Below are 21,807 nucleotides of genomic sequence, written 5' to 3'. Positions count from 1 at the left end.
TTGAAATAGAATAGTCTTGATAGATTGTTAATTTTACATCTCATGGTATATTTGATTGCGATTTCATTATGGGTCATTTTTTACTGTAACAAAGATAAATGCATGCTAAGAGCTAAATGTGCTTTGTTCTATTGATAAAGTTTGTGATAATGAAGAGACTAGTTCCCATAATATACACTATGGTATGCCATTTTCCACAAGAGATAATGTGGCCTATTAGATATCAAATGAGACCTGGGACCTAATGAGTGATAACCATGATATATGACACAATGGGTTGGTATTGTTTCCTCATTTACCAGTGTAGTTATTCACAATGAGTTTTATAGAAAAATGCTAACCTTAGTTTTGAGTTATATTTATATTTTTTTAATGAGTTCTCAGGAGGAAGCATTGGCTTTATATGAAGATTTATCTTGTATCTGATATTTCTTTCTCCTTTTGTTACCATAAATTCATATTTTAATTTGAACATTCATGCAATGTTTGTTTATCCGTTCTGACTACTTTGTTTACTAAACTCTTAATAAGACTCCATGACTCACATTTCCTTTCTCCTTTTCCTCATATTCTCATATTGCCAAGTAGATTGTTCTTGGGCTTGGCAGGTTTGTCCAGGAGTTCTCTCATAAAAAAATATGCACTCTATCAAGAAACTATCCAAAAAGAAGAAGCTTAAGCTATAAAATGAAGGACCATGAATGGTTTTACTTCTACCACAAAACTTTAGGCAAGAGTCCTATGGGCTTGATGTGATGACAATGCATCAGTCCACAAGAAATGTCATACATATTAACATGTACCTAAAGTTGAACACCAATTAAGTGAATGTTTATGAATAGTTATACATCAAACTCATACCTTTTCCAAGAATAGTTTCAATCTGAAACTCATGTCTATGGTATTAGTGAATATTAGAACTTTCTTTTGGACCAACCCCAACTTCAACACAGCAAGGATGTAAAGTAACTTATGAAGAAGAGAGATCCAAATCAAAATTTTCCTTGCTATAATGGTTCATTTCCTTCTAATAACAATGAAGAAGAGAGATCCCAAACACAAAAAACCAGTAAACCCCCCTTCTTTATAGAAAGAAATTAGAAAATATTTTCGAAGACAAAACGAAGAATTAACTAAACTGCAATTAAGTTCATAATGGCAAGAAAGACAGGTAGAAATATATTACCCATAACTACTGAACATTTTTAGGAATGATCTCTTCCTTGTCATTTCCCACTTCAGGCAAAGTCAAAATAAATGGGTTGTGTAGAATCAACTTCTTTAGTTTGTCAATATCCGCACTGCAGCAGACAGTACATTAAAATTAAAAGGCAATAGATGCCCTAAAATAATGTCATGAAATGATCAATGAGAATACAGAGGAAAACGCTTTACCAGTGAAACTTCACAGAAATAATATTTTATTTAATGTGTAACTAACATACAATATGATCTATAAATGTGCAAGAAAAATCACCATGATTGCTCTCAGTTTCATATGATGAAGATACAACAAACAAGCACATCCTTACATAGGGGACAAAAATGAAGTTGATCACACTAGTGCAAGCTACACTCACTCACACTATTGAATAAATTTTTACTAGCTAATTTTATCCCTAATATATAAATATGTGCAGAAAATTCAGATTAATCCAAATGTAATTCATATCTCATTTATACACAGAAAATAATGTAATAAGCTTGATTCTTTGTTTTACAACTATGATTTACGTGCATGAACTGATATGATAGAGGCATTCTTTGTTTAAATTAACTCACTAGCCATATTAGCCTACCTTTATGATAATCCATTTGTTAGCCCCTTGAGCCTATAGCCTTTTTCTTATTTTTAAACCTCATTACAAGCCTCAAAACAGAAAAACAATGTTTGTCCCTACCTTAGAAGATAGATAAAGGAGCTTTGAAATTATTTGGGAATAGGTTTTTGAATAAGTGTGGGGGTGTATCTCATTTTCATAATTTACCTCTTCAGTTTTAAAGAAAAAAAAAGGGTAGAAAAAAAAGGAATACAACAAGAAAAAGAAAAGCAAAGCAAAATAAAGAAAATAAGAGTGGATCCTCTAATACATTGGATTGATTGTCTACTATATGAAAAAAATTATATCTTGAAATAAAAAGAGGAGTTGAATTGTTATAATACTTACACTTGTTTTTATACCTATCGTCCATTGCTCCTTTGTTTTTCTATGGTTTTTAAGCCTCTTTTCCCCATTTTACCTACCTTTACCTTAGCCTCATTACATCCTTTATGAAGTCCTCTTGATCTTTGATTGCATGTTTTTTCAATTGTTGTGAATATTAGAGTCTTGCTAAGCATATGGTAGTGTTTGTCTGCATGGGTGTTGAGTGTAAATACAAACCCTAAACACTTGAGAGTTTGAGAGTGTCCAGTGAAGTTTTGTCAATTTTGATTCAACCTTCGATTTCAATTACCTACTTGTATATTAAAATATATGAATTTCCATTCACATTTTTCTTGATTCCTTGATTTCTTGAAATTATATCATGTTTGTCATTATGCATTCTTAGAATTTGGTATTTGTTATTTGCACTGCTTTTACTTTTTTTTAAACCTTAGAATGTTTTGCCCGGGAGTGCAAAAGGATAAGTGTGGGGGTATTTGATGAGCATATTTTATTCACACACAATAGCCTTAATCATAGATTATTGGACTATAATAATAAATAAATTCATTGTTTTAATTAATATTCTTATAATTGGGTTTATTTGGGCCTTAACTATTATTATTGTTAATTTTGTGTTTTTAGAGTAAATTATCCGTAGGAAGCATCTACCTTTGTGAATAGGCCAAATATGCAAAAGTCTAAGTTGCTTCTTGAACCAAAACAGAAAAAATATTCTGAGGAGAAGAAAGAGAAAATAAAAGCTACAAGATTCCAGAAACAGAATTTGAAGCAAATCTTCTGCAAAATAAAAAGAATTATGGAAAGTGGAAACTGTTTACAAAATCTAAAATGCAATATTTTCCCAAGATCGTTGGAGCAGAAAAGCCTATAAAAGGACACAAGCATCAAGGAGAGAAGGGAGAGCTTCATAGGGTTTTCTTAGTTTATTTTCTTCTTAGTAATTCTTTTGTTTTGTCTCCGCATGGAAGGCTAAACCTTTTTGGTTGATTCCTTTGTAATTTCCCATTGAGTTCTGAGGTTTTGTTCAATAAAAGTTTCGATTTTTAATTCTCTATAGCAGTTGTTTTTATTGTCTAATCTTATGAAAAACTAGTTTTTGGGAGAGGTTGTACTTGAACGCATGATTGAGAGTCTTCCTTATCTTAAACTTTGATTTCTTAGTTAGTTCGCATTGTTCTAATTAATTTCTTGGGCGCATGATTCAAGGGAAAGGAGGTAAGCATTCTCATGGAGTATACGCAAGGAACAAAGTGGGTATGGATTAAATCAGTAGACGCATGCTTTACTGGTGAGTTTCAGTTGAATCAGATCGGCGCATGTTCAATCTGGTTTAGCTCTGTTGGAGGATTGAGAAAAGATTATTCTTTAGAGAACCTGTGAAGAATTCAATGGTGGAAGAACTTGGCATCAACCGCTTTTTATTTGCTATTTTAATCTCTTTTATATTTTCTGCACAACTATCTCAAACCCCTTTTTTATCTTTATTGTTATTGCTAACTTTTATTGTTTGCAGATAGATTTTAAACCCTGATCAATTGATTTTACTATTGGATTCGTTGGGAGACGACTTGGGGACATTTGTCCACAATTATACTATCATCTCTCTAGTGTTAGACAAGTCTACACTAGAATCATATTAATTTGACAGCAAAACGACAGCTATCAGCGTGCAACCACGTCCTTGAGAGTACACAATTTTAGTTTGAAGTGAAGTTGAATGGTGAATAGCGAAAGGTGAAGTTTGAAAAAGTATAACCAAAATGAGTGGAATGGCGACGTCCTGAATTGGAGTGGGTTTCGCAATCCCTTTCTTGTGTAAGGCGCGAAGGAGACGAGCGTCCACGCCGAGCTCTTCGAAGCTTTGGTCCTCTGCTTCTTTTTTCTCTTCTTCTTCGCCAATGCTTTCTTTCAACTTGGTTTCCGCCATCACGAGTCGGCTACCGTTGGAAGTTTGAATGTAGCAATGGTTCATAATACGATGCCACGACGATGCCAATCTTTGAATGTCGGTGGTTTGAGTTTAGCACACCTGCAACTGCCTTTTGTTTAGGTCTTCACAACCGAGACACACTTTCTTCAATGCATTCTAACTCCCGATCAATGGGCATCACACATGGGTGCTACCATGCGTGATCAGGCCCAGGCTCAATATATATAGGTGATTGCTTTCTCCATCCGACGACTTTTGAACCGATATTTATGTGAAATAATAAAATGTCCTTTTACTTAATCTCTATTTAGAAATGCTTTTTTAGATTTACAGAATTTATTTTCCAAAATTTTGTTTTTGGAATGTCTTTTTTATTTAAAAATTGTTTTTCCATAATGTATTTTTTTTATTCCAGTTTCTCAGAATGAATGGTAGTTTTAAAAATTTAAAGTGGACAGAATCCATATTAAAAAATAATAGGGTGTAAGAAGAAATAACCTTAATTTAGCCATAGTTTTGTGTGTGTTGATTTAGCCTGGTTTGGTTGTATTGTTTAGAAGCTAAATATTTCGAGTTTTTTACCACAAAGAAACAGTAAATATGATATATTCTTTCTTCTAATTTTGTATAGTTGGTTTGATATTATATTTAATTATATACCCATAAAAAATATAAATGGTGATTTTGTTATACTTTTATGCATTTAACAAACTAAACTATTTAAAAATGTATAAATAATATTTTTTTTTACCATATTATTGTTATACTATATTTCCTATAATGTATTAAAACAATATCACTATTTAAGCATGCCCACCTTAAAATAAACAATTTTTATTAGGTTATTTAATGATGATAAATTTATTTCTTATTTAAATTCTTATTATAGCCATTTTATTGTGATTTACATGCATATGCATGGAGAGGAAATAGCTTGGGTAAAAAAAAAAGTGCTTATGCAAAATATGGTGGATTAGTGGAAGCTTGAAAGTGGAGGAATATTAAATACAATTCTTTTAGTGGAGGGATATTTAGAAAAATCAATGAAAAGAAGAGAAAATAGTTTATTTCAATAGTTTAATATTTAGTTCTTATTAGACTTAATTTGATAGATGTTATATTGCAAACTCATATTTTGGATCTACAAAATTTGTATATATCTTAAAATATAAAAAAGAATTTCATGAAATTACACACTCATGTTTTTAACCATTACAATGTTAGTGTAGTATATAAAGGACATGATAGTAATAATTTCAAAATTAAGGAAGTGTTACCCACCTCAAGAACTTAAATACCTTCTATTTAGACCAAACATGTAAAGATGTGACATGTATTGATTGTTTTAGAATTAGGCATGGATATGATCACATCTTTAATTCTTTGTTTCCTTCAAGTGTTCTAAGTGTACCAATTTAAACTTTTTTAAAATTTTGGAAATGTAACCTATCACACTATTGGGTAACTACTACAAAAATATTTATTAAAAAAAATTAATATTTAAATTAATTTATGTTATTAATAAATAGTTTATAAATTAGTATTTAATTAGTTATCTATATTTGTAATCACTAATTATTTAGATTTTAATTTAAAAACTATTTATTAATAATATAAATTAATTTAGATATCAATATTTTTTTAATTTTTAAAATAACATCTAATTTGGTTCATATATCAATTAATTATGTTTTATCTCTAAATTTAATTTCTATTTGATGATTTTTTTTTTACATCAACAATAGTGAAAATCATGGTAAACCCAAATTAGTGATTATAATTAAACAAACTTTAATAGTAGTAAACACGTTAGTTTTCATTTATATTTTTATCATAAAGAATTTAAAGTTTCTGTTTTCAATTAATTTACGTATTTATCATAAAAGTGAAAAATGAAAAATAACTAATATCATTCATCGTAGAGTATAAATGAGAAATGGTAAATTAAGAAAATATATAACTATTTATGAAAAACCAAAAAAAAATATTGTATTTTTTGTCGATGTACAAAAACCTGAAACAAAATTTAAAAACAAATGAGAGTACTACCTAACTGTTTTAAAACTATAGAAGTTAGTGTGTCATTTAAAAAAAAATATTAATAAATGCAAATGTAACTTTCTCCAATATGTCTAACAAAAATTTTTATAAAAAAAAAATATAATTTTTCTCCATAGCGCATTTTCAACAAAAGTTTAAATATTGATTAATAGAATACAATAATTATATGAAGGGTAAAAGTTGGCAATAAAATTTTGTCTATGTATTAAATTTGTTTTCATAGTCTAAATTTATTGGAGTGAGTCTTGGTAATTCTTTTTTATGACGAAATTTGAATGGTAGATTACTATATTAAAATTTTGTAATTTTTTAATGACAAATTTTGGTTGTAGATTATTATATTAAAATATTGTATGATAATTTATTATTGATATGAATATTAAAATATTATAATACTTATAAATTTGTTTGTTATATAAAAAATATTAAAGACTATTTTATTAATTTGACTTTTTTACTATAAGAATCTAGGATTGAACTATACAGAAAAAATAGATTTTGGAAAAAAAACATATTTAATTTTTTTATTAAACTATTTAGAATTTTAAAAACAAAATAATTAAAAAAACTTTAAATTTAAAATCATAAAAGACACTTCTTTACAATGAATAAGAAGCATTATTTTCAAATACAAAAACATACTTCTTACAGTCACGTTGAATGTTACTTGGCTTGTTAAGTTAACTAATAATATGATGTTGCAATCATGTGTAAACTTTTTTATAAATTATTCTTTTGTTCCTAATTTTTTTAAAATTCAAATTTGCTCTATAATTTTTTTATCCCTCTTACTGTCTTATTAATACTTGGACAGATGCTGATAAAAAAAACTTGGACTGATATAAATTCCTAAAATATTTTGTTTAGTCTATCTATTAAATATTATTTTTAATTTTTCAACGAAATAGTCATATGATTAAAAAATTTCAATTTAAAAACATTATTTGTAATTATGAGGAACAGCGCATTTTTATTATATATAGATAACAACTAAACAAAATAATAAGAAAAGATAAAAAAACTATAATTTTTAAAAGATTTCTAAAATATTTTGTTTAGTCTATCCTATTAAATATTATTTTTAATTCTTCAATGGAATAAACCGAATAGTCATATGATTCAAAATTCTCAATTCAAAAACATTATTTGTAACTATTAGGAATATATATAATATTTAAATACATATCTATTTAAATTCATATTTTTTAAATAAAATAAAAACTAAATAATAAGAAGAAATAATAACTAAATCGAATAATAAGAAGAGATAAAAATTATAATTTTTAAGATATTTTTAAAATATTTTGTTTAGTCTATCCTCTTAAATATTATTTTTAATTCTTCAACGGAATAGTCATATGATTAAAAATTCTCAATTCAAAAACATTATTTGTATCTATCAGGAACAACGCATTTTTATCATATATATATATATATATATAAATACATATCTATTTAAATTCATATTTTTTTAGAGAGGTGAATAAATGGAAAAAAAACTTGCTTACATGTAAGAACTATTTCACGTTTAAACTTTAATATTGATAACTTTTTTTACGAAATGAGAGTATATATTAATTTTAAATATAAAAAAGAAAATCAATTTTTAATTAATTATAAAAATAATTAGTTATTTAGTAAATACTTAAAAAATAGGAAATGATTGAAATATTTAAAATAAAAATTGATAAAAATAAAATGAAAACAAATTTGTAGATAATCTCTTTTATATATAAGTATACATTATACTACACTACAAAATCTTTAAAATCTAAAACTATTAGACAAATATTTATGACAATAAATAACGTAAAAACAAGTCAAAAATATTGCTTATGAATATTTTTAATTCTCTATTTTTTTAACCCATCATAATCACACTTTTAAAACAAATGATAATCCCTCTCTTTCAATCTTGATATCAAGGATTTTTAGGCCCATTTATTTCATAAAAATAGTGTAAACACATGATAACAAGTTTAATGTGATGGAAAGGGAAATCAAAATGTCAATTTATTTGTTGTAGTTTTACATTCCTAAAATTTTGTTGTGTTTAACATTAAAAACTTTTTGAGATGTCCTAAAAAAAAGTGTGTCAAATAAATTAAAAGTGATAATTTAATATATATATATATATATATATATATTATGGTTAAACATTAATTAATTAATCATGTGCTATATAAGTATGAGTTGTCTCTAGAATTGTTTAGAGGTTATTATACAAGGTAATATAAACAAACAATAGAGTCGAACTTATTTTAGACTATATAACTAGAATAGAAAATAAATATATAGTAATAGGTTAAGATAAATATTTCAGAAGTTAGATTATAATAAGGATTTGAATATTTAATTGTAAGTTGAATTTAAACTATACTTAAAACATGGAAAGAAATTTCATTTTTATTATAGCATTTAAAGCTCTCCATTATTCTTCTTTCATTCTTCTTTTTCCATCATTTTCTTTCTTTCACATAAAACAAACTTAAGTATTTTCACCCTCCCTTGGTTGATTTAAGGCTAAAAGTCAATAAAGTCAACATTTAGAACATTAATCTTAAGTGTTGTTTTCAGTAAGTTTTTATCCTTTTTATTTTGTCCTATTGGTGACTGCATGCATGTTAGAATTTTTGGGAATATGACAATTTCTAAGTTTGAACTAAATTTAATGGTGATTATTGGTTTAAGTTAGGGTTTTGAACTGTGTCAAGGAGTTTCTTAGGGTGTTGCACATTCTTCACACCAAAGTTGTAATTCTTTATATTGCAAGGAGGATTAAGATGAATGAAATTAGGCTTTAGTTTTTAGTTTCAATTTTGTTTTTATGATAAAAAAAAATTGGATAAAATTAAGATTATTGAACATGCAAACTTCAGGATTACATTGTTTGTTTTTTAGAAAATATGTGAAAGCTTGGAGAATAAAACTATATATTTTAAAATGAAGATGTGATCATATTTGTGATCCTTCTTTTGTTTATAGTACAGTTGGTGTTTTGTAAACCACAAGGACCAATTTTCTATTTTTTTGGGTTACCTGAGTCTATTGATTTGAGTTACCTGAGTCTATTTTATTAGGCTTACCTTGACTTAATTATAAAAAAAATATTTTTTAAGGACTATCTGTACATTATGCGATTTTAAATAAGATAAATTATTCATCCATAATTGTAAACTCTAAACTTTTATATTAATTGATCCTGCCGGTTGACTTAACGCAAGAGCGTTGTCTCGTCACGATCTTCCTCACCAGCTTGACACCATGTGCCCTCCAAGTCCGATCCACAGATAGCCTCTCTGAGAACCTGAAAAACACACAGTGGCGCCTCTGCGGCCGGTGGCGCTCCGACGCTCAAGTCAGATCACAGAATCACTAGAAAAACAATGTGTATAAAAACAGCGTGTAAAAAACTATCTCTCTGAATCTCACTCTGATTCTCTTTTATGCCTCCCTCTGTACCTGCGCCTAACAGAATTCTGTTATGCCTCTCTGGCATGTGTCAGAACCCTGTTGTGCTTTTCTGTGGCAACGTACCTCCAGAATCAGTAGAACGCGGGTGTCTGCGCGTGTCTGCGATTGTCTGTACCTTTGGCGGCACGGAGTGCACCTTTGTCTGGACCGCGTCCCTCTCAAATGATGACACGTGGAGGCATGCAACTAACCACACACGTGTCATTACTTGAAGGCTCTAGCGCTTCTCACTGCGTGTCTAAGTTATCCCCTGGCGGAGTAACTTAGCGCATTCCCTTCATCTGGGTAAATCGCATACTCTCAGGAGAACGCCAGGTGTGGCTGGTCTAAGCACACTCACCAGGCATTGCTCTCTGTGCAAACGATTCCCCCTTCGCGATGTCATGCACGTAATGGGTTGAGGGAGTCACCAATCACTGATCGGTTTACTAGCCCCCCTTAGGCCACTCTCATGCACGATTCTCTGAGACATGTTCATGCGAGGTCCGTGCGTAACGCTCTTGCTGGGAACCTCAGCCCCAGCTTAACTGCGTGTAACACGAGCCCCCGATGACCATGCATCCGATGACTGATCGGTGCTCTCTTGCTTCTCGTGTTCTGCCCCCAGGTGTTCATCTGGGAACTGATCTGTCGATGACCGCTTGGTTACTGGCCACCGATCACCGTTCTGGGTGATCTGTCCCCTGACTTCTCTGCCAACTGGTCTGTCGATGGCCACTTGACTACTGACCATCGATCACCTCTTTGGATGATCTGCTCCCTGATCTCTCTGTCACCCGGTCCACGTGTCACCCTACGAGTGGTCCACGTGATTGTCTTTTGCTGACGTCATCAACCACCGATGACCGACCGGATCATTAATTGTAAAAAATCAATTTTTATTTTTTAAAAATGTTTAAATAATCTAAATGAATCATAATCTCACATTTTAAAATAATCTATGTTGTATCTCATACTTTCATACCTTCCTTAGAGTCACATATCTCTCTTTCATTCACAACATCTTTATTATTTTTCAACCATGACATTTGAGAGAACAGTTTCATCATTTAACATGTTTTAATTTACTCCATAAGGTAAATTCACATTTACATGAATGCTTAGGTCTCTTGTAATTAGAAGTTTTTTCCCAAACATCGCATAAATTCTATCAAGAAAATAACTATTGTTGCACTTGCAATGGTTTCATGAAGTGGACTATAATTATAAATTGTGAATCTTCAAAACCAAAAGTTTCTTTTACAATGTGAAGATATTATTTTTTAATTTTGTATTCTATTTCTGCACATCGTTAATTTTTTTTTAGGTTTTGTGGCTTTTGAATTATACAATAAATGAATAAAAACACGGTCACCACCAATAAAAATATCATAAAATTTACTTCAATCATCAACGTTCAACACAAACAACCACCACCACTTGGAAAAGAAGGAGAACACACCACACTCTTCATCATACTCAAAAGGGTATTATTAAAATTAAAAAAAAATATGGAGATGTTGGAAGTAGGTATGGAGTTTTGAATTAGAAGTTTTATTTAAGGTACTTAAATATCCATTGAAATTTTCTTGTGTCGTTGTCCACCTCATCTAATTTAACTACTAATTATTATTAGTGGAAGTGATGTATATCATTATATGACATGAATTATATGAATCAAATTTTTTTACACCAGCTTTTAACCTTCCTAATAATTAAACTCATAACACGCTATCCATTATATAAATTTAAAGATAAAATGATATTTTAAACATTCATACCCCAAAAGTACAACCATACTCATTATTAACTAAATAAAAAATAATATTCCTTTCATAACAGTTTAAGAATCTTTTAAAAAGTAAAAGTCTACCAACGACTAATAAGTAAAAAAGAACATTATCATCTAATAAAAAATCATTATTCATAAAGTTTTTATTTTAATAATACCATCAATGAAGATAAACTGTTTTATATTAAAAAAAACTTAATTGTAAAAGTTTCTTAGAACATATATTACAATTATTAAAGCACCTTTTTCAATGATTTATTCCTGTAATATATTTTCTTTTTTATCCTTGAGGAAATTCAAGTCATTGAATAAAATTATTTTGTTCTCATATTTTATTTTAATCATTGCAAAATACTCTCTTTTTTGTTTTCATCTTTTAATATATATAGATATCCACTTTTAGTTCATGTCCTTTTTTCCAAAGAGACTAACTCAATCAATAAAATACTATTGGGACTTACAAAAACAAGAGACAAGAGACTTTGAAGGAATGCGAAATGATAATTTCAATAAGCCAAATTTGATTTTGTAATGAAAAATACTAACTTTAGGGGGAATAATAATTCTAATACTTTTACTATTTTTGAGTTAGGATATTTGGAACTAAATTACAAGAAAATTGAGCCTGTTATAAGGCTTTGTGGGAAAAGGGTAAATCAATTAAATACCCTTATTCTTTTTGCGTTTATGTCTATCACTGCTATTGTTGCCATCGCTTCCACCAGTCTTCCTAACTTTGTGCAGTCTTTTTGATGCCTGAACAAAATGTATAAAAGTCAGAATACAGAATAATCTAAAAGAAAGTAACAACTAACGACATATTCAGCATTATCTTTAGATCAGTGCAACATTTAATTTATATTTTATATGCATCCACAAGTGTTTTTGTCCATCTTTTGTTTCCCTCCTCTCCAAAAGTCGCCTTTTCTCTTACCCTTCCCCGTTAACGATTCAAAATTGGCATAAAAGTAAGGTAAAATTGATGATAAAAGGTTAATCATACCAAAGCCTTCAAAGGGTCTCCATCTTTTTTTAATTTTCTCTTGGGTCCTTTGCGGCGATTATTATTATTTCCCATTGCATCCCTTGCAAGTTTAACCATTTCCCTTGCCTCTTTCGTTGGTTTGTCTAATAGGTAGTCAGGCACATCACGTAGGTGCGGAGGTGGGGCATTCTTGCTCAAAATTTTGTCATGCTTCAGTAGATCTGCTCAAATATGATTTTGATCCTTTAAATTCAACTTCAATATTAACAGCAACAAAGCCTTATCCAATCAGCAAGCACAATAAATGTCAATGACATATTTAACAATAATATCTACCAATTACATTACCTAGGTCTCTTGGATTAGTCTCAAAATGGGCTTTCAACCTTCAAAAAAACACAGGTATGCAGCAATAATTAGAACGGGAATAAAATTAAGATCATAGATAAAGATCTCAATAATACACCAAATACACAGTACTCACTTTTCAGAGTTCAAAATTTCATTCCTCAAATCTTGGGCTCGTGACTCTCGGACGGCAATTCTAGTTACACTCTTGGCAACATCCTGCAAGAGAAAGTCAATCATAGTATATCAACTTAACATCAGGTAAAAAAAAAGGTGCAAAGCAATATATATTCCATACGCCATTCATTCAAAACATACACGAGAGTATGTGCATCATGCAGGTCCATTACTCTCAATTATAACTAAGACATGAATAACAAGATAATCCCAAAACAAATGTCTGACGTTTTGGTGGTCAAAAACTTTTAAAATATTGACAAACATAAGATAAATGTTTGATCAAGCAGAATTTTACGTTAACAACCTAATACAGAAGGAAAAAGTATACAAGTCAAGCAAAAGAGCTCTCTTGGGTTTGATGGATCAACAGAATCCTATGTTAGCTTTCCATCTATAATAATGAACAATGACAAATATCCCATTGTGTATACAATTTTTTTTTTCAAAATTACCCTTAAGGGATGACTCTTTTTTTCTCACACGAAAGCTCCCACTAACAACAAAATTGTCTCCAATCAAATTAATTTGTTAACTTTCAGTAATCTATAAAACAGTCTGGGATATTATTCAAAAACAAAACTCAATATTTCAACTGCTACCCACAAACAAATCACTCACCCACGCATGTATGTCTATTCATTTTAGTTGTTACCCACAAGCAAATCAACCACCAATGCATCCCTATTTATAATATAAAAAAAAATTAATATAAACATTAAAATTTTAACTCAATAAAATAAGATAACATGATGAAAGTACATGCACACAAGCACGTTTATGTTTCCGCTAATCAAGAGTAAAGGAAATAATAAATCACCTCTGTCCTATACCGTAAAGATTCAACAGCATTCTTGGTGAGGAGGGGAAACTCAGCAATAGAACTTGTGCCTTTGTTTTCATCATCCCCAACAAAAGATCTTATTTCTTCTAAAGTATACATCTCATCTGGAGAAACCTGAGATAAAACAAAGCAATATCTAATGACACTATTATGCAGATTGGTGCCATTTAGGATCTCCACGGAATACCCAATGGACAGGAGAGAGAGAAATGCAACTAAGAATACATTGTTAGAATTTAGGTAATAGAAAAAAAGTGGATTCGTTTTGTCCCAGAGACTCACCAGAGAGACAGAAGCACCAGAATTGTACGCTCTACCTGTACGTCCAATTCGATGTACATATCCCTCAACACTATGAGGCATTTCAAAGTTTATAACCTGTTCATTAACAAGAGAAAGCATTACTAATGGATTTTAGAGAACAAAGCTTTGTCACCATGAAACAAGGATATAAACTAGAAGATGCAATTTACCAATTAACATAGTACACAACACTTACTAACAATAGGATATGCAGAACAATTTCAAACAAGTCAACATTACACCAGAGATACTAGAGAGAACTTGCATACCGTGAATACATTTTTAAAGTCAATTCCCCTTACAACTCCGAATTCAGAATCTAATTTAGCACGTTTTCTAGACTTCCGTGATACAGCATTACTTTCCTTAGACAGTTCATCTTTTTCCTTTGACTGACTAAGATCTGTTGCAATTAGATAATCAAACAGGCCCGCATTGAATTCCTGATAAAAAAATAGGTTTGTCAAAATTGAGTGAGAAAATAAAGATCCAAAATCGTAATGAATTGATAATAAAGTAACTTTTCAAAGAAAACATAAACTCCTCAAGCTTGGCAGGAAAATTCTGTAGCACCAGGTTAAGTAGAAAACTCTTAACAGCTGTTGCACCAAATAAAAGAAGGAATTGAATAACATTGCCTACCTCCAGAATATGGAGACGGGAATTCTGAGGCAACTCAGGATTTAAAACAGCAGATCTGATCCCAAACTACAAGGAAAAAAGGGAAATGTGAGAGAGCAAGGAATAATGACAACAAAATAATCACATTGCAACTACAAATGTTTTAAACACAAAGTTGATTCAAAACTTAATCCAAACTTTTCAAAAAGATATATTGAAAGGGGGAAGGGAGAATTCAAAGCACATACGTATTTATTAAATAATCATCATCCATTAAATTGGTACAGTATGAAAATCGACACAAATAAAAATAGGAATTTCACATGTTTAACTTGGGGAACTATCTATTAAAAAAAGCAAAGAAAAAGGAGGGAGCTTCTTTTTACAGGAATAAGGAGACATGGAGGACAAATACACACATCCAATCAGTGGTAGCAATGTACTTGGAGGAGAAAGTGAGGAAGCAATCAACTTTGAGTTTGCATCTTCTTTCATCACATTTTCCTTCACTTTCTTACATTTCAACCTCAAATTGTTTGCATCCACAAAAAGTAAAGGTTAACAATTGTTGTTTTGAGTTGAAACTGGGAGAAATACACACTCCAAAGAACTCGCCTATATGAAATTCTTTGAGATAAACCTACAACTCATTTGTTTTTTGGGAATTCGTTTTTATGGCATGAATGGGTAACAAGTGTGGTATTATTGAGTAGTACAAAGTTAAATCCTAGGCTTTATATGGGTTCCTTTAAAACACCAGGCATATACATTGGAGGTTTGGTAAATCTATATTACCCCTTATTATGGGTTTTGGAATAGATTTCAGCCATCTCGAAATTAATTTGTTGATGCTCAGATTCAGAGGAAATTACTCCAGTAGCTCCTCCTAAATGCACTGATAGAGACTAGACTAGTCCTTCATAGCAGCTAAACTACTCAGCAACTTTAATGAGTATGTCAAGCTAAAGAATTCTATTAAAAATGTTTATTAATTTTTATGCTGATTTCCATATTTTAATAAATCTTTCATTTAATTTCCTCTTATATAATGAGATTCTATATTTCAAAACAGTAGTGGTGACGACTATGTGTACAACTTAAGCAAGTATTGACTTGAATGATGAAAGACTTGAGATAGAATAGTCTTGATAGATTGGTAATTTTACTTCTCATGGTATATTTGATTGTGTTTTCATTATGGGTCATTGTTTACTGTAACAAAGAGAAATGCATGCTAAGAGCTAAATGTGCTTTGTTCTATTGATAAAGTTTGTGATAATGAAGAGACTAGTTCCCATAATATACACTATGGTATGCCATTTTCCACAAGAGATAATGTGACCTATTAGATATCAAATGAGACTTGGGCCCTAATGAGTGATAACCATGATATATGACACAGTGGGTTGGTATTGTTTCCTCATTTACCAGTGTAGTTATTCACAATGAGTTTTATAGAAAAATGCTAACCTTAGTTTTGAGTTATATTTATATTTTTTAATGAGTTCTCAGGAGGAAGCATTGGCTTTATATGAAGATTTATCTTGTATCTGATATTTCTTTCTTCTTTTGTTACCATAAATTCATATTTGAATTTGAACACTCATGCAATGTTTGTTTATCCGTTCTGACTACTTTGTTTACTAAACTCTTAATAAGACTCCATGACTCACATTTCCTTTCTCCTTTTCCTCATATTCTCATATTGCCAAGTAGATTGTTCTTGGGCTTGGCAGGTTTGTCCAGGAGTTCTCTCATAAAAAAATATGCACTCTATCAAGAAACTATCCAAAAAGAAGAAGCTTAAGCTATAAAATGAAGGACCATGAATGGTTTTACTTCTACCACAAAACTTTAGGCAAGAGTCCTATGGGCTTGATGTGATGACAATGCATCAGTCCACAAGAAATGTCATACATATTAACATGTACCTCAAATTGAACACCAATCAAGTGAATGTCTATGAATAGTTATACATCAAACACATACCTTTTCCAAGAATAGTTTCAATCTGAAACTCATGTCTATGGTATTAGTGAATATCAGAACTTTCTTTTGGACCAACCCCAACTTCAACACAGCAAGGATGTAAAGTAACTTATCACTGGCAGAACATGAAATCTGACACAAATATTTAATGAAAACAGTTAAAACCTTATCAATTCCATAGGAAAATCAGAAAGAACAGCCATAAATGAAAAAAAAAAATATTATACAAGTTGATTGCTTTCAAACATGCTCTAGGAAGAAACATAACATCAGACATTAAATTCATAAAACAACCTTGAAATATTCTTAGGATCACTGGATCAAATGACATTTTTATTTTTGTAGTGTTAAAATCTTTCTCACTCCAAATCAAAATTTTCCTTGCTATAATGGTTCGTTTCCTTCTAATAGCAATGAAGAAGAGAGATCCCAAACAGAGACAAACCAGTAAACCCCCATACTCTATAGAAAGAAATTAGGAAATATTTTCGAAGACAAAACAAAAAATTAACTAATATGCAATTAAGTTCATAATGGCAAAAAAGACCGGTAGAAATATATTACCCAGAACTGCTGAACATTTTTAGGAATGATCTCTTCCTTGTTATTTCCCACTTCAGGCAAAGTCAAAATAAATGGGTTGTGCAGAATCAACTTCTTTAGTTTGTCAACATCTGCACTGCAGCAGACAGTACATTAAAATTAAAAGGCAATAGATGCCCTAAAATAATGTCATGAAATGATCAATGAGAATACACAGGAAAACACTTTCCCAGTGAAACTTCACAAAAATAATATTTTATTTAATGTGTAACTAACATACAATATGATCTACAAATGTGCAAGAAAAATCACCATGATTGCTCTTAGTTTCATATGATGAAGATACAACAAACAGGCACATCCTTACATAGGGGACAAAAATGAAGTTGATCACACTAGTGCAAGCTACACTCACACTATAAAATAAATTTTTACTAGCTAATTTTATCCCTAATATATGAATATGTGCAAAAAATTCAGATTAATCCAAATTTATTTCATATCTCATTTATACACAGAAAATAATGTAATAAGTATTTTAATATATATATATATATGAATCTAAAGAACTCATATCGTTGTGCAAATATTGTTGGTGTAAAAGTAAGTGTAACTCATGGGTGTGAACTAATATGATGATATAATTCAATGACAGGTCAATGAAAATCGCATTTTATGTAAAGCTATTGATAGTGTGAAGGTGAGTGAAACTGACAGGAAACGTGACAAATATCATAAGTGGAAGAAACATCATAAATAACACACCTTGATGTTGCAGACATAAGAAGACACTGGCAACTTCTGGGAACATGAGGTGTAAAAGCTTTTATATCCTTTTCATACCCATATGACAGTAGAAGATCTGCCTGAAAACATTATTTTGAACATTGATCATGTCACAAAATACTAACCAAAGATTGTTCATCAACTACTTGAGTTGTTATTAATAGCTTAGACCATAAACCAAAGCATGAAAACTACACACATTTGCAAATGCTATGTGAATATAATTCATATTTAAAAAAATGCTAGTTGTTTCATAAATAGACAACAGCCAATAAACAAAGATTCTAAATAAACTATTCACTGCATCTGGTTTCACCTCATCAAGAACAAGAGTTTCAAGTGATTCGCTAATGGATTCCGCCTTAAGTATGCCACCGGACAAACACTTCGCTACACAAGTAGGAGTGGAGATCAAAATATCAGGAGGTCCAGCCAATGCTGCCCGCTGCAAACCCAATTCAAAGACAATTACAACAAAGAACATTTTAAACAAATCGTAAACATAAATAGAATATCCACACGTGTAGCAGATAAAAAAAAACTAACTTCCTCCCTAATCAATAACAACAAATAAAATTCTAGAAGACATAACCAACCAAGTCATTGGCTAGCATGTTGCTATTCAGCTGCACAACTTTTAGTTTAACTTTGCATAACTCAACCAGCGACAACACTTCCGCATACACCTGAATTTATGGATGGAAAGAAATAACACGAAATTAAGTTATACAATTCTTTTAAAAAAAGGATGACAAAAATCGAAACAAGTTAACACACCTGTTGACTGAGTTCGCGAGTAGGGACAAGAACAAAAGCATTGGGCGCCAACTTCTTCCGATCAGCCCTAACGGTAAAAAGTTTCTGAAGCAACGGGAGAAGATATGCTAAGGTCTTTCCGGAACCTGTTTTGGCGCGTGCAACCACGTCCTTGCCTTCCTGGAAACAGAGAGTGAACAAGTTTAGGTTGAAGTGAAGTTGAATGGTGAATAGCGAAAGGTGAAGTTTGAAAAAAGTATAACCAGAATGAGTGGAATGGCGACGCCCTGAATTGGAGTGGGTTTCGCAATCCCTTTCTTGTGTAAGGCGCGAAGGAGACGAGCGTCCACGCCGAGCTCTTCGAAGCTTTGGTCCTCTGCTTCTTTTATCTCTTCTTCTTCGCCAATGCTTTCTTTCAACTTGGTTTCCGCCATCACGAGTCGGCTACCTTTGGAAGTTTGAATGTAGCAATGGTTCAGAATACGATGCCAATCTTTAAATGCCGGTGGTTTGAGTTTAGCACACCTACAACTGCCTTTTGTTAAGGTCTTCACAACCAAGACACGCTTTCTTCAATGCATTTACTATAATGTATTGAAACAATATCACTATTTAAGCATGCCCACCTTAAATAAACAATTTTTATGAGTTTATTTAATGATGATAAATTTATCTCTTATTTAAATTCTTATTATAGCCATTTTATTGTGATTTACAAGCATGGAGAGGAAATAGCTTGGGTAAAAAAAAGTACGTATGCAAAATATGGTGGATTAGTGGAAGGTTGAAAGTGGAGGAATATTAAATACAATTCTTTTAGTGGAGGGATATTTAGAAAAATCAATGAAAAGAAGAGAAAACAGTTTATTTCAATAGTTTAATTGTTAGTTCTTATTAGACTTAATTTGATAGATGTTATATTGCAAACTCATATTTTCGATCTACAAATTTGTATTTATCTTAAAATTTAAAAAAGGATTTCATGAAATTACACACTCATGTTTTTAACCATTACAACAAGTGTAACCTTAATCTTTTGTTTAGAACAGGAAATACACATAGGATTGCCCTTTTGATCATTTAAACAGAAAAAAATAGACATGAAGATTGGGGAAAGCCACTCCATCAACGCCACTATTTAGTAATAATCAGAGAAAACATAAATAAGTTGAAAATAAAAAAGAACAACACATCCAATCCAACGCAGAACATCGAAAGAGAAAGTGAGGTATGCGAAGCGAAAGCAGAATCCGAAAGCGAAAACTAACCTAGCAATGCTGTGAGGGAGGGCGATTGCGACGGCGGCGAAACTAGCCAAACGCTAACCTAGGGATGCTGTGATGGAGTGCGATTGCGACGGCGGCGAAACTGGCCAAACGCTAACCTAGGAATGCTGTGATGGAGTGCGATTGCGACGGCGGCGAAACTGGCCAAACGCTAACCTAGGAATGCTGTGATGGAGTGCGATTGCGACGGCGGCGAAACTGGCCAAACGCTAACCTAGGAATGCTGTGATGGAGTGCGATTGCGACTGCGGCGAAACTGGCCAAACGCGAAGTTGAGGGGTTTTAGATCAGGGTTTAGAGTTAAATTTGTGAATTTTTTATTTGCGTTTAAATAATGCGAGTTCGCAGAAAAAAAATTCTCGGGTCGGGTCAACATAACTAAACTCGGATCAGTCTTCACTTTTGTGGTATATGGGTCGGGTTCGTTCAGATTTCCTTCTTTAGGTACCAACTATTAAATATTTCTATATTATAAATTTTAGATTTAAATGTTTTTCTTTCTGAAATATAAAATTCCATTCTTTAAAAGAATTACCTTATTTTGTCTCAAAAATTTTATTTTTATTTTTTGCATTTCATATAAAGCCTTTTACATAACTCTTTTTAGCTTCTATAACATATAAACCCTGTATATTTTTAGTTCTTATCTAATATTCAAAAATAATTTTAAATAAAAAATATTATAAATAATTAGTAGAAACATGTTTGTCCACGTTTATCTGTATTCACTTTTTCTTACGACAAAAAAAAAAATCTTATAATAATTATTAAAATAAAAAAGTAGTAAAATTAAGAAAAAATGTTCATAAAATATAACTACAAAATAAAAAGTTTTTTCATTATGTGTATTAATAAATGAGTTATATTGATAAGAATAAAATAAAATAAAATTATACGATAGAATGAAAGATCCTCTTTATTAATAGTTATGGTAGATTAAATAATAAATATATTTAAAAAAAAATTGGAGACCATCCCTACATCCATTCTTACTTATTCCCCTCCTACTCTAATTTTTAAATGCATTTTGACATTATTAATTATTAAATTAAGATTTAAATGTTTTTAATATCTAAATTTAGAGAATTTTGTATTTAGTTGTTAATAAATTTTTTATTTACTTTTAATTTTGGACATCTTCATAGATTTTGTGTTTGTTTTAGGAAACAGCTTTTGTATATATGTCATATGATTATTATTACATTTACTTTTCAAAGAGATTCGGAAAATATTTTTAGATGAAATATTTATTTTTTATTATACAGTAAGATATAATGTCAGTAAAGGATTAATATAATGGGAGGGGTCAAATAAAAATATCAAATATTTTTAAAACAAAAATTAAATGTAAAACCTTTTAAACTTTCATAAATGTATTTTCAAAAACAAATGAAAATGACTACTCTTACTATCAACTTAATTAGATTTTCTCTCTCTCTCTCTTTTTCTTTTGTTCTATTTCTTTATTTTTCTTTAAACAATAATCATGATTATTTGATAATAAAATTTCTTTTCTGCTACATTTTAAGTATATTAAACATTAAATTTAACTAGAAACAAAATAAAGCATGTATGCTTCACATCCATTGATAACATAATTTATCCTCAATTTTCATTATTTACTTTTTAAAATATACAGATTTTGAAATTTTTAAATACATTAAAAATATTTTTAAAATATCAAAAAATTAGTATATTTTAAAGATAAATTAAAAAGATAACACAAAAACCTTAGTAGAGAATATGTACTCGGTGCTATAAA

General features: G+C 30.5%; 1 protein-coding gene across 8 annotated transcripts; it reads right to left on the bottom strand.

The window, feature by feature from the left end:
• Positions 1-11,888: 11,888 nt before the first annotated feature.
• On the bottom strand, positions 11,889-20,341 carry LOC137829992 (DEAD-box ATP-dependent RNA helicase 16). 8 transcript variants are annotated; one of them, XM_068637051.2, is made up of 16 exons: positions 20,028-20,341; positions 19,023-19,290; positions 18,781-18,939; positions 18,600-18,689; positions 18,320-18,448; positions 17,983-18,083; positions 17,239-17,353; positions 16,675-16,806; positions 14,707-14,772; positions 14,334-14,507; positions 14,044-14,139; positions 13,738-13,875; positions 12,877-12,959; positions 12,741-12,778; positions 12,411-12,613; positions 11,889-12,163 (listed from the first exon to the last, which is right to left on the bottom strand). In XM_068637051.2, exons 2-16 carry the CDS (start codon positions 19,191-19,193, stop codon positions 12,068-12,070), a joined length of 1,791 nt encoding a protein of 596 aa, XP_068493152.1. In that variant the 5' UTR covers positions 19,194-19,290; positions 20,028-20,341; the 3' UTR covers positions 11,889-12,067. The 8 variants fall into 8 exon arrangements, with proteins under 8 accessions (XP_068493152.1, XP_068493151.1, XP_090161270.1 ...); XM_068637050.2 differs by having other exon boundaries at positions 19,023-19,284; positions 20,028-20,337; XM_090305144.1 differs by having other exon boundaries at positions 17,239-17,348; positions 19,023-19,284; positions 20,028-20,337.
• Between the last annotated feature and the right edge of the window lie 1,466 nt (positions 20,342-21,807).

This window comes from Phaseolus vulgaris, chromosome 7 (genome assembly GCF_051622355.1).
Source record: "Phaseolus vulgaris cultivar YP4 chromosome 7, ASM5162235v1, whole genome shotgun sequence".
NCBI lineage: Eukaryota > Viridiplantae > Streptophyta > Magnoliopsida > Fabales > Fabaceae > Phaseolus > Phaseolus vulgaris.
The sequence above is the reverse complement of the archived record's forward strand: the minus strand, read 5'-3'. Positions and strand labels throughout refer to the sequence as shown.